A 16,407-nucleotide genomic window follows, 5' to 3' on the forward strand; every position below is an offset into this window, starting at 1 on the left:
TTATGTTTTTAAACAGTTTTTTGGTTGACAGTGTTATCTCCCTTTTTATCTTTCATGTTTCAGCTTACTAATTTTCGAAGTATTTCTGTATATTCTCCTTTGCATATGAAGGTTCCACAACTAATTGATTAGTAATTGTGCTTTTTTTCCCCCAATTGTGATAATTGGATTTATACTAAAATGATACTTGCTTTAGGAACAAGCATTTATGGGTAGCTGACTAAAACTAAAAGTACTGCCTTTTCAAACCAAGCAATGTAGACTTGCTCTCATATTTTTTAGTATATTTAAATCTGCATATTACTAAACTTGAAAATATGAATTTTGGCTAGTATTTTAGTATATGTAATTTCAGAGGTTTTTTTTGATGATCCACTTATTAAAGTGATTATAAAGTTGATATAATGATAAAAATATCCTCAGTGAGAATATAAATCATGTTTTTCAGTATTGGAACCAAGGCAGTTTTCATAAAATCAGTAATATGATTCTTGTTAATGTAGTAATAAATGCCAATATCTGTGCCTTAATATTTTAAAGTAGACCTGTATTTCTAGTTTATATTAGTATAAACCCTTCCAGGATTAAAATACAGCAGTTAGGCAAAACTATTTTTGCCACTTGGGGGAAAAAAAAAAGAAAGCAAGTCATTTCTAGATGATGTCCTGGCTTAGATATAAAATAAAGAGATTTGGGTCTGTTATATTAAAGCCAAATATAAAATGAAGCAGCCTAGCACACACTTGTTTGGAGCTTTCTTCCATTAAAATGGTTCAAATTAGCAGTGGTTTCATTGAAAGGTAAATTTGATAGAAGTAAATTTAGAAATTTTACAGTTTTAGCTTAATTAGTAGGAAAATGAAAACCCACTTGCTGGCGATATGTTTTGTATTGAGCTTTTTTCCTTCGTATTATGTATGTGTAGTAGTTTCGAACATTAGGAAATTTGTGCACGGCTGCATCTAAAAGATCAATAGAGTTGGAAAAGTTGGAATCTGTTGTGTTTTTTTTTTAATGTAGTTTACTAGTATTGAGTAAATTTGCACTAAATATTATTAGGCCTTTGTTCTCAAACTATTGATACATCCCTTATCATCTTTTTTGTCTTACCTGTTGGAATGTCTTTCTTTCTGTGGAAGTTGGTGACCTTAAAGAGCAGCCCAAACCTAGTGTTTTAGATAGTTATCTCTGGTAAATTAAATGATAAAAAGCATGGCTTTTATAATGAAATGAACTACAGAAGTACCATAAACCTAACACTGAATATAAAGATTAGAGCATAAAAGATACACTCTTATGTACTTTACAATAATGCTGGATTGATGTCATAATTTTAAGTTTTTTAATTTTTCATATACTTTATTATGATTTTGCTGTAGAAAATTAGGTTAGCATTTGGCTTATAGTTCAGGTATATAATGCTGACAAGTATATCTAATGCATATTGGACTGATGATCTTTCTGAAAGTTGTTCTGTAAGTTACAACCATGTTTTATTTGATTTGTCATTGGTAGTCAATCTTGGATGTTTGTTAGTGGGAGCAGAACCATGGCAGGGAGGGGGCGGGGTTTACGTGTGTGTATTTTAACAGCAGCAGAGTTCTGAAACAGGAAATCTGCCTTATCGTATTCATCCAGAGAGCTAGGAAGGAGGTAATTGTTTCTTACGCTCGTTAAAACCAGTTAGTTGGGCAACTTAAATTTTAGAGATTCACAGATGTAGGTTTGAACAGTTGTAGATACATTATTTCATAACAGCTCTGAAGAAAAATTGATTAAATTTGTTGAGAGGAATAATCCCTTAGCTAATACACACAAGAATTGTACTTTGGGTTTTAGAGCATTGCTAGCATTATCAGTGACTTGATTAGATATTTTTCTGTGGTTCTGGTTTGCTTACATTTAAATAAAGTTCAGAGGGCCTTGATTGTTCCTTTAAAAAGTATTTGTTTAAAACTGTAATCTTCAATTTAAAGAATAGAAGAAGTTGATTCTGTGTCAGGTATTTGTCACTGGAAATTATAATTCCCTCTGTGTTAATGTGTTTATGCTCATAATTACATTCTTAGGTATTCACAGCTTAATTTTTAATCTGTCAGTGGGTATTTGTCATTTTTAAAGCTATATAGGTAGCATTTCATTGGGCTAAATATCAGGCATTGCTTACTGTGCTGTGTTAGGGTTATTTCCATTTTTTTCCCTTTAAAAACAGCATATTGTGACTATCCTTGCATAGTTTACATTGTTTTCTTAGTGCACATTGTTAGAGTGGGGTTTCTGGAATAAAAGGTAAAACAGTTTCATAGTTCTTTGTTACAGATTGCAGATTTTGTGCCAAATGAACCAATTTATGGTATTGCTACTAAGTAGAAGAATTACTAGCAATTCTTGATGTTACCTTTGAAGAATGTGGTATTTTCCTTCAGAAAGTAAGATCTAAGCCTGGCTCAGTTGGTAGAGCATGGGACCCTTAAACTCCGGTTTGTGAGTTCAAGCCCTGTGCTGGGCATGGAGCCTGCTTAAAACAAACGAAACTACAACAGCAACAAAAAGAACTCCACATAGTGACATCTAAACTTTTCAAAGCAAAAATGTGTATAAACTCTTCAGTCAAGGCAAGTTGGTATAATGTAACAATTTTAGAGGAAGTTGTGAGGTCCTAATTGTTTGGAGGAATAGAAAGCTCCAGTAGAGCTCATAAATTACTTGGCAGTCAGTTTTCCTTTCTGGTTTGCCATTGTGGGCAGCTAATTTAGAAGTGTTAAAAGGAACCTAAAATTTATGTTAAAGTGGATTTAAGTGAATATATTGGAATTCTTTTCTTTTATAATTTTTTTATAAAAACATCATATTGAGTTGCCTTGTAATGAGACATTGAAACTAAAATTAAATAACAGGATATTTCTAGTCCATGCAACCTCAAATCATAACAGCTTCTTATTACAATTCTAATAGCCCTTTACAGTTTATAGTTTTAAAGATATTTCCAGATACCGCATTTGATCCTTGAAACAACCAATAAAGAAATTACATCAGGTGTTAGGATCATCATTTTGCAGAAAAAAGAAACAAAAATATTTGAGGCCCAGAGACTTAGTAACTTACCTGCAGTCATAGGCTTTTAAGTTGCAAAGCTGAGAATGGAACTTTGGTCTTCTATTTAGTAAATGACACTATGCACAATGAATCATGGAACACTACATCAAAAACGAATGGTTTACTGTATGGTGACTAACATAACATAATAAAAATAAACAAACAAACAAATGACATTATGCATGAAGTATTTTGTGCAGGCCTGGCACCTTGGGAATTTTTAAACAAATGTTCCTGTGTCCTGTGCTGTTTCTGACCACTATACTTTATTCTTAAAAATCCCCAATTTTTTTGGAGCAATATTTTTTATATTTCTGTAGTTTTCTGTATTTTTTTGAGAAATATTTTTAATATTTCTGTAGTTTAGGCTTTGGTGCTTACGCACCCTTTTCACTTTATAAAATCAGATTTTAGGCAGCATTAATTTGCTCTGTACAGGAATATTTATATGCTTTATATGTTAGGACAAATTGTTCTCAAATAATGCAATTAGCACTTTATCAACTGGAAAAATCAGCATCTCCTTTTTCTGCTTTCCTACCAATATGAATCTTCAATTTAGAAACCAGATACAAACATTTGACACATTTAATAGAGAAAAAGAATACCTAGTCAGAAATAAAAAATCTTGCATTAAATGAGACTCCCATATAAGTCTATGAGTGGCAGTTGTTTAAAGCATAATTTGATTAGTGAAGTTGCTAATATGGATATAACTGTGACATACCTGGAAACTCTTCGTTAATTTTAAACTTGTTAAAATTTGTTGGGAAAAAAATGTAGACCTGATGTAGCTTATGAATCAGTGGCTGAATTTTTTTTCCCCTCACCTGATCCTTAAGCATCTGTTGGTTGATAGCCCTGACAGAAAGCAGGGGAAAAGCTCCAGAAATTCCTGGAAAATAGAATTAAATGGTGCAGTCTTGGTATTTACTAACTAGCTTTCGATTCTTCTTGTCTCCTCTTGTTAGTCTGATTTTATTCCTTCATTCCTGCTGCCGATTCAGCTCAACGTCAGTTCCTCCTGTGAGCTAGGCAACTTCAGGTTTGCTCTTACTGCTTTTTGATCACTACCTCTGTAATCTACATGTCACTTTCTATTTGCCATCTGCGTTCCATGTATGTTACTGCTTCCAGTTAACTAGAATTTTTAAAATAACTTATATGTGATCTGTGGAAGTAATTTTTCTTAAAATAATTGTGGCAGAAAAAAGGTGTTACTGGTTTGAATACTAGTACTGTATACTGGTATTTTAGTTTATAACTTGTTTGGGGATAAGTATATCTATATATTATGTTGAGTAATACTACAAAGAAACTTCAGAAGTGCTTTATTTTTAATAATTGTACTTAAAATAAGACTGTCTATATTCAGGGACACATAAAATAAGGCTTAAGGAGCTATTTTTGGTTATTCTCTATTTGAAAATTCTAGTTAAATTTGTAGTGCAAATGACATTAATTTGGGTACAAGTAAAATTTTGAGATAAGGTAAATATGAAATCTCAGCTCACATGCTTTTTTCTAAAGGCATTTTGTTAATTTGGTGTAACTTAGAATATCCTTTTAAGTGTTTTAAGTCAGGATTGGATGTTAAGAACAACCAGTAAAAATTGAGTTAGCTCATATACTAGCTGCATCATTTTATAGTGTGTCAGTTCTGTTATTGGTGAAATTGACTTCTGTGGACAGGCTTTAGAACTTAATTACCATTTATTATTTTCTTTCTTGCAGTCAGCATTCTATGTTTGAGATGGGATTGTTGCAGCACTTGAATCAAGACTCTCTAACATGATATATATGATTATCAAAACTCATCAATGAATCACTTAAGATCTTGTATTTTATTGTATGTAAATTATACCTGATTTAAAACAAAACAAACTGAGCATGTTTGCATAGAGGTGGGGTGAAAGGTCATGTACTGAACATCGTTTGTCTGTGTCTGCAGATCTGCCATAGCAATGGTAGCTGTCCCTCTGAGGGCCAACAGAAATTCCTTCTACCTCTCTGCTTACTTCATGTAGCCACTGATAACAAGGGGAAAGCAGTCTTTTGTTTTGTTCCCTTTGGGAAATTTGGGAATATTTTACATTTGTTCTGAAGTTAAATACTTAAAAGGCAAATTGCTATAGTCAAGATTTCAAAGAGTTAAGGTTTCTGTTAGACTTTAATGCTCTTTAGAAGGATTAGGTTATTCAGTAAAGAGTGTCATTGGAAAAAAAAAATACCCAAATTGTTACAGTAAGCCCTAATGGTATAGGTCTGTCCCATTTGTTTAACTGATAGACAGCTATCACTATGTTCTAGTTGTTTTCCATAGGTTAATGCATTTAATCCTTATCACAACCCTATGTGATAAGTACTTTTTTTTTAATGAAGGTAACACTTTCTTTTCTGTTTAATTTTTAATTTAAACTTTTATTTAAATTCCAGTTAGTTAGTATAGAGTTAACTACATGCAGTTAATTTCTACACCTGGTTAATTTCTATACCTGAAATTAATATTATACTGTATGTTAACTAACTGGAATTTAAATAAAAGCTTGAATAAAAATTAAGCAGAGAAGAAAAGAAAATGTTATCTCCTACCAGTCCCATTTTACACAGGGAACTGAAGATGGGTAACTTGCAAAAGATGACTTAGTAAGTGAAGCTAGAGTTCAAATCCAGGCATCTTGGCTCTTGGAGCATATGTTCTTTTTTTTTTTTTTTAAGATTTTATTTATTTATTTGACAGAGATCACAAGTAGGCATAGAGGCAGGCAGAGAGAGAGAGAGAGAGGAGGAAGCAGGCTCCCTGCAGAGCAGAGTGCCCTTGCGGGACTCTTCCCAGGATCCTGAGATCATGATCTGAGCCGAAGGCAGCGGCTTAACCCACTGAGCCACCCAGGTGCCCGGAGCATATGTTCTTGACCATGTTGCCACATTGCCTGCGAGTAGATCACTAGATGGCAAAAATATTTGGCTTCCTGCAGTGATCTAGTTAGTATAATTCTTTATGCGCAGCATTTATATAAGTAATAAGATGAGAATTTCATATGAAACACTCTCGCTATTTGAAAGTATATCCGGTAATTGCAAGTTAACACTATTCCGTATTAGAAATATATATATAGTTTTCTCAGTTATTTTTATTTGGTAAACTGTCCAAAAAAAGTATGTCAGAAATTTTAACATTAGGAAGCAAAAAAGTCAAATTGGACATGCATTGGTATAATTCTTGTCATAAGAAATAATGTGTCTTATAATTCATTACTCAGTTTTGGAAATTCCAGTGATTCTGTATTGTCTTTTAAAAGTTTTTCAGCTTTAACATTTGATTAGTAAATTCACTTTCATTTTAACCTGCTTCCTTTGAAGCTTTTACATTTTTGTTACTGATTTGGAAATATAAGGAAATTTTCATCTTTTATGAGGCAGCATGGTATAAAAAGCTGGGTTTGTACCTAACTGGTTTGAATCATAACTCAGTACTTACTGGCTGTGGAACTTAATGCAAATTATGCAGTCTTTTTGACCCTCAATTTTGTCATTCATGAAATGGAAATATTACCTTGTAGGGTTGCTAGGATTAAATGGGAATGTATTTCCTGTAGTGTGGCACATGTTCTCTGCATCTTTCTAACTTATGATGGAGGTTAAAGTCTTGGGTAAAATCTCAAACTGTGAATAAGAAAGGTGAGGATCTGTGAAAAATGAAACCTTCAGAAGACTGGATGTTTAGATTCTATGTAAAGGAAGCATTGGATTGTTGCTCTGTCAGAGACCCCCACGCCGATTCTGGCCTTTGACTCCTTATATGTCTGGTTAAATTGAACTCCCTCTCACAGCTTCCTTCAAACTAAATGCAGTCTTCTGTCCTGCCTTCTCCATACAGCTCTGTGTGTGAGCCACACTGGCCTGCTTGCTGCTTCCTAATGTTGTATGTATTTCCGCATCCCTGTTCTGTTCCCTGCCTGAAGTGTTCTGATTGCTTGTTTGTTTTTCTGTCTACTGGTGTCTGACTGACTTCTTAAGGATTTTCTAACATAACACCTATTATGTGAAGCTTTAATTAGAATTAGCCCCTCTCTCTTTATCTCTTAAAATATTTCGGTCTTATATTCAGTAGAATGTAAGTCATGTGGCACCGCTGCATGTCCGTGTGTCTATCTGTCTTTCCTGACAGAGTAGGGACTTTTCCAGTGCAGTAGTCTTTGCTTACTTAGCCTCTGCTCTCACTGCCCCTTGCACGGAATGTTCACTGTGTGTTTGAATAATTAAGTGAATGAAAGGGGGCCAACTGAGTTTACTTTAATGAGTATATAACCTTCCTATTTATGTATAAATAGAAACAAATGGTTTTGTTTAAATAAGGTAACCAAGTCCTTTGCAACTTTAATTCCTTTATTAGTATTCATAGTGGAAGGATACATTGGAGTTTAGTCCTGGTTAAAATGACTGGATTTCAAGGGGCATTGTATTATTGTGCTTTTCTGTAAGGCTGAAAATCATACTAGTGTCTTTACTGAAATTAAGCATTCAGTTGGAAAGTTCATTAGGAGCAGTAATTACTATTACTTTGAATAAGAAATATTTTGCTGTTGCATTGCTCAGAAAAATTCAACTTAAATTTCTTACTTATATCTATTTATAATTTTTTATGTAGGAATTCTGGATTGGTGGAAGCTGCCACGGCTTTGGGTCCCTACTGCTGCCTCATTTGTCTTCTGAGTGTTATTTTCTATATGTTGGTGCTCCCTAGACAGGGTTACAAAGTAAAGATTATTCACTTTCAGGAATTACTACTGCTGTAGGCTTGATTTGAGCCTCCAGTCTCTCTCTCTCTTTTTTTCTTTCTCATGAACGGACATAATACCCAAAATATTTTGATAATTGAACATAGTTCTTTGAGTGAGCTATGTTTTTAGGTGGAACTACTTTCTTAGGTGAGAATAATAGATGACAGCTATTATTTGTAATGTGTGATAATCCTAGTAGTTTTGGAGTCTCCATAGTAGAAGAACCCTTTGAGATTGGGGGTGAATTTATATATTCTTAAAGTGACAAAATTGCCACATAGTAAATGCTACTTAAATCTTTTTTCATTACATATTTGTGTGTATGTATGTGTATATACATATATATATTGATAGAAATTCATCATTTTTTAAAAACTAAATACAGAGCTGAATTTAAGTCACGTGGGACAAAACAATATTTTGTCATGATACTTGGTAAATAGACCTGGAGGTAATTATAAAGCAAACAATTTTTAAAAATCTGTTACAGAAATAGTGCAGGCATTGTATCAACAACAGAAAATAAAAAACAAAAATGAGAAAAATATATATATTCCCACCTCCTAGAGATGATTACCTTTAGTACCTTAGTTTGTAATCTTTTTGTGTACATATGTCTATCTGGGTATATATGCATTCTTATTCGATTATGGCATAATGCTGTGTATTCTCTTTTGAAACCTTTTTTTTAGTCAGTAATGTGTGCTTTTCCATTTCAGTCATTTTTTATCCCATATAATGCCCAGATCATTTTCAAATTTCTCTGGTTGGCTCAAAAATGTTCTTTATGGCTTGTTCGTCTAGAACAATATCCAGATAGCATTGTACCTATGAACTTGGCTCTTAGAATCCTTAAGTCTTTTTTTTTTATTAAAAAAAATGTTTTGGAAGATTTTTATTCATTTATTTGACAGAGAAAGGCACAGTGAGAGAGGGAACACAGCAGGTGGAGTGGGAGAGGGAGAAGCAGGCTTCCTGCTGAGCAGGAAGCCTGATGTTGGCCTCGATCCTAGGACCCTGGGACCATGACCCGAGCGGAAGGCAGAGGCTTAACGACTGAGCCACCCAGGCACCCCAACCCATAAGTCTTTTAAAAATAAGGGATATCCATTCCTCCCCTCCTTGCCTTTTAAAAAGACATTTGAGCAGAGACTGGGCCATATGTTTCAGACCTTTTGAATTTGTCCAGTTTATTCTCATGTCATTTAGCTTGTTTTTCTATCTCTTGTATTTAATGTAAATTAAAATTTATATCTAAATACTTGGTTGAGTCTCAGGTTGAAGATACCTTGGATATCATAGGTGATGCTGTGTCCTTCATATTGTATCACAGAGAAAGTTACAGGATCTCTGCTTAACTTCCTTGGTGATGCCCAGATTGACCACTGAAATTGGGTGATGGCAGTCTTTTCTGCCCGCTGTTCAGTTACATTGGTCTCCTTACATCAGAATGTATTTTGGGTGGTGTTGCTTTGGCTCTCTTAAGAAAAAAAAGTTGAGTTCTTCATCATCCACTAACCTGTTGGTTTAAAACCAGTTGTTGATCCTTGCCTAAATCCATAAATTTATTAGGGTTTGCAAAATAGGACTTTGAAAGTTCTATTCTTTTGTGTTTATTAACACAATGTTTTTCTGTAAAGTAGATCTTTACTGTATGAAATGGTGCTCTTTGGTTGTCGTGAAATACAGCACCTACAGGAAAAGTAGCATAAATACTTAATCTCCCCCTTTTTCTACTTTCAGAGTAGAGAAAGAACTGTTCTAACAGCCACTTCAAAAGGTGATAAATGAAAAATAGTTTGTTCTTTTTTTCCTTTGAGAGTCTTTATATAGACTCAAGGGTTTTAATTTTATTTAGGGTGTTTAATTTACTACCATTTAAATTGTTTCTTTGATACTCAGTTTGTTAGAGCTTTAGGTCCTGGGATGTCCTTCATTTTAGCTCCTATATCTGTCTGATAGAGATCATTATCTCTTGAGTACCTTCCTTGTCTCCTGGCACAGAAAAGTATCCCAGACTCATCTTGTACCTTCCTGCCACAGACCTGGCATCCATTGTAGTTCCAAGTTTAGTACCTTTTAGTATATTAAATACTAGAGATGCAGTCTGGGTCCATCTAGGGATTGTTTGCTGCTAAGATTGATATGCTTTTAGGCCATTTCAGTGAAAAGACCTAGAGAACATAGATTTTTATAAACATGAGTTCATATTGATATTTCTTTTTTTTTTAATTTTTTATTTTTTATAAACATATATTTTTATCCCCAGGGGTACAGGTCTGTGAATCACCAGGTTTACACACTTCACAGCACTCACCAAATCACATACCCTCCCCAATGTCCATAATCCCACCCCCTTCTCCCAAACCCCCTCCCCCCAGCAACCCTCAGTTTGTTTTGTGAGATTAAGAGTCACTTATGGTTTGTCTCCCTCCCAATCCCATCTTGTTTCATTTATTCTTCTTCTAACCACTTAAGCCTCCATGTTGCATCACCACTTCCTCATATCAGGGAGATCATATGATAGTTGTCTTTCTCTGCTTTACTTATTTCGCAAAGCATGATACACTCTAGTTCCATCCATGTTGTTGCCATATTGATATTTCTAATTAAGGTTTTTACTTGATTTCTTGATTTTATACCTATAATCATAAATCTTAAAATCATTAGTAAAATTTCATTTTTTTGTACAATATAAAGAAGAAAGCTTGAGGATATCAATACTGATAATAGTAAAAACAAACTTGCAGAAGAAGTTTAAAGTTTCTTTGTAGTTCTTTTTTTTTTTTTTTAAGATTTTATTGATTTGAAAGAGAATGGGCATGAGAGAGAATATGAGCACAGGGAGAAGAGAAGCAGACTCCTCTGCTAAGCAAGGAGCCCTGTGTGGGGCTCGATTCCAGGACCCTGAGATAGATGTGTAACCAGCTGAGCCACCCAGGAGCCCCTCTTTTTAGTTCTTTTTGTTCTTACAGTGCTTCCTACCAAGAGGTACAGTAAACTTGAGGTAGCCAAATAACTCCTGTGAAATAAACTCTATCTCCTGGTTACCAATTTGATATTTAATCGATTTGTTTGTTGCTGGTTTTAGTGTATGTTTTTCCCCTTTGCCACCCCTTCTCTATGAAGCAAACATGTTTATTGGTTTCTCAGTTATCATTTGTGTGTGTGCAAATGCACATGCGTGCTGAGAAGTTCAGATTCAGGCAAATTGTGTGTAAATCTTACTCATTTTATCCAAAAAGAAAATATTTTTTGTACAAAAGGTAGCATATTGTATATGCTAGTGTGTGGTCTTTTTTCTTTTAATGAAAGGTTTTTATTTTTATTTTATTTTTTAAATTTTATTTATTTGAGAGAGAGAGAGAGAGAGATGGAGACAGATAGTGAAAGAGCATGAGCAGGGCAGAGGGAGAGGGACAGAGTCCTGGTTGAGCAGAGAGCCTGATGTAGGGCTCTACCCCAGGATGCTGGGATCATGACCTGAACCAAAGGCAGATGCTTAACCGACTGAGCCACCCAGGTAACCCTGTTTTTTTTTTTTTTCCCCTTAAAATATTTTTAGGTCTGTCCAATCAGTGTGTGGTATAACTATGGATAAAACCTTTAAAAAAAATAATTTAAAAAAGCTTTTAGTAACTTGATAATTATTTTCAATTGAAAATAATACCAAAATTAACTCAATAATGTGAAAGCAGCTGAAAGTGATGAAAAAAGATCTACAAAAAGGCACTGGATTTGGTGAATTTTGGATTGTACTTGAAGATCAAATGGGGTCCAGGAGTAGGTAGGGAGGGTGTTGAAGGGAGGCTTGGGGCAGATGAGCTTGGCTGTTTTGGAAGGTCCATCTCAGAAAAATCACAAGATTAGAGAGAGGAATAGTGGTACTCGGGAAGAAATGAGGTCTGCCACTATTGACAAATGCATGGAAATGTAGATTGGTTGGTATTTTTTGTTTTGTTTTGTTTTTTTAGTTTGATGCAGATTCTTCTGGAGCACAGAAGTTTGTTTTTTGCTGACTACAGTGTGTAACATAAATAAATAGAATGGCATGCTAAATGTTGATTACCTTGATGGTGAATGAGGAAAACTTTCTACCTTAGTTCAGTATTACTAAGTCACAAATACCAAGGACTTGGAAGAGATCATTGTGGTTCTCTCAACCTAATCTTGTGGAGTAGGAAATTGAAGCCTGGAAAGATGAAGTCATGTCCAGGTTATACAACGGGATGGCGGCATAAGCCAGGTCTTAAATCTGGCTTCCTAATTCTTTTTTTTTTTTTTTAAGATTTTATTTATTTATTTGACAGAGAGAAATCACAAGTAGTCAGAGAGGCAGGCAGAGAGAGAGAGAGGGAAGCAGGCTCCCTGCTAAGCAGAGGGCCCGATGCGGGACTCGATCCCAGGACCCCGAGATCATGACCTGAGCCGAAGGCAGCGGCTTAACCCACTGAGCCAACCCAGGCGCCCCTGGCTTCCTAATTCTTAATTGTATCTACTTTTCTCTATGCTGTGGTGCCTTTTGTAACAATGAAAAATGAGAAGTTGTGTAGCTTTTTTTGATACTTGGTTTTTGTCCCAAGGTAACTTCAGTTCTGATTTATAGTCTGTGGTTTTTGTTTTCATGTTTGTGGGCCTAAATAGTGTGAATGTAGAAGTTACTTTTTTCCTTAATTTTTATGTACTTACTTTTAATGTACTAGGTAAAGAGATTTGAAAATTATTTTGCCATATAATTATTTTGAGAATTTTTGGGGGAATTAATTTAATGTACCTGTGTTTCTTAATTACACATGATGGTTTATAGATAAATACATTTGACATCCTTTTACTAGCATAGGTATAGTGATTTTTATAATCAGCTAATGTTTTACAAAATGTACATGTAGTTTGCATTGTTGTATATTTCAGATGTTTCCTTAACTTAAGTACTCAGATATTTATCCCAACATTATTGCTATGGGGTTTCCCGCAGAAAGACTTGAAGGCGTATACAGGAACAATATTGATGATGTAGTAAGGTAAGAACTCTTAATTTTCTGTTGCAAATATTGATGTATTCATGCTATATTTTCATTTAGAGAAGATTTCTAAGTCTTCGAAAATGATGTGTTTTGTGATGTGAACTCTTTTTATTATGTTGGTGCTCTATAACTGCTTTTTGTTTGTTTAATGGACCTCAATGGGATACAGCTCATTTGATAAGAACTAACCTTTGACATGGTTAGGTGTATGTAATAGGATTTCCTGGATTCCTTTTAAGGCTTCTTACCAATTTAAGTCCTGGATTCAGTTACACTATGGTTTTTGTCTTTTATTTCACAATGGGGGATTAGATTTAATCCTTGAGTGTATTCAGTCACTTAAATTTATTCATTCTAAGGTAGAGATAACTGATACCATGTATTTTTTACATAGAACAGTTTATAATGGAGCATAAGTATACTAAGCATTTGAAGAAGTAATTTGGTACAGAGGATCTGGACAGGAATTGCTGGGCAAACCAAGGCCTGACTTTGTCTCTTGCATGATTTTTTAAGTGTAATTATTATCCAGCTTGAAACCGTATTTCTCAAGACTGATTTAAATAATTTTCACACATGTATAACCTAAGAATATGTGATCTATTTTATGAGAGAAGGAATTTGTTTCTGTTGTAGTCTTAATATATTTTCTCATTTCAAAGCAAAAATATATATGTATGAAAAATTAACTGTAAACATCAGAAAATTTAATGGCTTTTAAAGTTTAAAATTTTGGATTATTTTGTTTATCTTCTTAGAGAAATCTCTTTCTTGGAGACTTTCAATTTAAATATTTGATTAGAATTAATGTTATCTTGAATGGGAGAGCACTTTGTAAAGCATTATGCAAATGTAGAATCCTTATATAATTGAGTATATGAATTGTCTGTGCCCTTATTATGAGCTAGCCATAAGTTGTTTTGTTAAGTGGTTAATTTTTAACAATTTGCTTTGAACCAATGTATATATTTACATTTTGCAGTATTGAGTTGTGTCCAGTTGGACTGTTGTTGTGTTTAAATTGTTCAGAATTTTAAAATCAGTATCAGTATCTACAAAAAGTACAGAAAAACCAGACTACTTTTTTGTAGTTTTATTACAGTTAGAGGTACATGGGGCTGTCAGAAGTACTGTTTAAGAATTTGAAAATAGGGAAATAAATGTGTCTTCTCATGGTTGGGCAGGACACAGTTGGAAGGATGCATAATATCAGATCCACGAGAGCAATAGCCTGATATGGCTTAGTCAGTGATAATACACATCTACAGAAAACACAGTGGGTGATGGAAAACAGAATGACGGGTGTAAATTTTGCATCGAGAGAGATGGAGAATCTGGAAAATGAGCAGTGCATCTCCTGAAGTGCAGGAGTGTTTATTAAGCCCCCTTAGGACCTAGATGAAATACCTTGCAGGTTGATCTGTTTTATATTACTACTATATAATTCTGTATTCAACCAAGTACTACTTAACCAGATCAGATTAGTACTCATGTGGAAAAAGAGTATGGATAGAGGACAGGTTTTTGGGTCACTGTAAGGGCCTCCTTGTGGTGGGGTTTACCTGGGGTGCTTGCTCCCTTTGCTCTCTTCTGACTGTGAATAAGTCACTGAAGCTGATTGATCATCTTTAAGTTACTGATAAAGTTCGGTTTCTGGATCAGCACATTTCATTTTCAGACCTTAGACTGATACTCTCACCAAGAAAATACTGTGCTACCAGTGCTTTGATCTTTCATCTTCCAACTTTGCAACTCCTGCCTTTAAGCCACTGAATTAAGATTCACAAATTTAATTTGTGAAATAGTAACCAAAGTTGAAGTTTATTCTATCCACTTTAATGTATCTATTTTATCTAGCTTTTGTCTTTTTCAAATCTGTTACTCCTTAAAAAGATTTATGTGTATGGTTTGTTATTTAGCCAGTAGTTGCTTTAGCCAAATGATCTTGTCACCCTTTGGCAAGGGTGGTAGCCTGTAAATGACAAAGAATGATCTGCTGAGTAGAATAGCTAGGGCGTGCATGCCTGGCTTGTCTTGCCCTCCTGCTCCCCTCCAGTTTTGTGACTGGGGATATATATGACTATTGAGGCTTTCGTTGGCTTCATTTGCTCACTCCACTCCACTTCTTTTATGAGAAAAAGGAGGAACAGTCACCAGGAAGGTAGCTGTAGCTTTTCCCCTATGAATAAAATAATTTCCAAGAAGAGGATTAACTTCTCTAAGGGATTGGCTGTCTCTAATACCTAAATGATTCATTTCCTTGATTGGTTCCCACAATATGGGAAATAGTAGTAATAAGCAGTAGTGATTTCTTTTTGGTTCAAAGATGATAAAGTGATAATGAAAAGGGTGTCTTTTTATCTTCTTACAAGTTTTCTCATAAATGTATTTCCATTTGGATTTTCCTTTGCCCTATCTATTTGAATTTTTACTTCTCTAAATCCATGTTTTTTTCTATGATTTTCCCCCAAACAAGAAATATTGTTCCAGGTTCAGGTTTTGTTGGTGTTGTACATCTTTGCTCTGAGTAAAAGAAACTGAAATTGCAAATGCCTTTATGCTTAAATTATGCAGTATTAAACTGTTTTGGGATATGGTTGTTATGGCAATGTGAAATTTTATACTTAAGGTACTCAAGTAACAAATATTTAACTTCTCCTTTTGAGGTTACCTCCTAGGGTTAGGAATTAATGTAAAAAAATAGAAAGTGGGGGAGAAGTGAACCAAGTTGGAATTTTTTACTATCTTAACTGCAAATGTTAGGCTTAATAATCAGAATTGACATGTCAGGACAAGGACATTTCAACAAAGGAAGATGAAGAGCTAACTCTTCCCAGATTGTTTTTTCTTCTTTTCCTCTTATTCCTACCTTCTCTTCCCCTCCTTTATTGCCATTAAGCTCTTGCTCTGACCAGCTGGTAATTTGAAACAATGTTTTATTCAGATAATTGATTATTCTTGAATATGTGTGGTAATCTGATCCCCCTGGGCTAATATTGAAATTACCCTAATTTATATGTTATCTGGTATAAATCTAAGCAGCCTTTAACAAAATGATGCATTATGTGTTTAACCGACATAGCTTAAGAACTGTTCTGTACTTAATAAATCAGCCAAATGTAGGTTTAATAGACGTGAACTGGCTTTCTTACTGCAGAACCTTTAATACACTACTATGCCTTGCAAATCTCCCAAGAATGAGATTCGAATATGCTGCTTTCCTTTTCCTTTTTCTTCCCCTCATTCTCCCTTCTCTCATTTCTTTTGTACTGTGTTAAAATAGCATCTTTCTAAAATAGTGTTTCTTGGAGCACAATTTGGGAAGTGTTGAAAATGAAGAAAGATGCATGTAACAATATTTCCCCCTAGTCTGAAATCAGTAGGAAGTAATTTACTTCCCCTTTTATTGGAAAGATTTTAGATGCGGTTAGATTCCCATATTTGTCATAAGAGAAGGCTTAGAGCTGAGCGTTCTGATACATAGTGATTAAAAAAAAAAAGAC

General features: G+C 34.4%; 1 protein-coding gene across 9 annotated transcripts in view; it reads left to right on the top strand.

Annotated features, from left to right (window-relative positions):
* The window catches only part of LOC309859794 (zinc finger protein 37A-like), a 44,310-nt gene extending 29,924 nt beyond the window's left edge, over window positions 1-14,386 (top strand). For 7 of the 9 annotated variants that reach the window (XR_014308901.1, XR_014308902.1, XR_014308903.1 and 4 more), the window contains 2 exons: window positions 12,792-12,901; window positions 14,089-14,386. Coding sequence is in view for 2 of the 9 variants with exons in the window: in XM_082720903.1 (XP_082577029.1) it covers window positions 12,792-12,897 (106 nt within the window). In the remaining 7 variants the exon portion in view is untranslated. Of the gene's footprint in view, window positions 1-12,190; window positions 12,211-12,791; window positions 12,902-14,088 lie in introns of those variants that run through there. The other 2 variants (XM_082720904.1, XR_014308904.1) reach the window with 2 other exon arrangements.
* The last annotated feature ends 2,021 nt before the right edge of the window (window positions 14,387-16,407 follow it).

Source organism: Mustela nivalis, assembly GCF_964662115.1.
Source record: "Mustela nivalis genome assembly, chromosome: 2".
In the NCBI taxonomy this organism is placed as follows: domain Eukaryota; kingdom Metazoa; phylum Chordata; class Mammalia; order Carnivora; family Mustelidae; genus Mustela; species Mustela nivalis.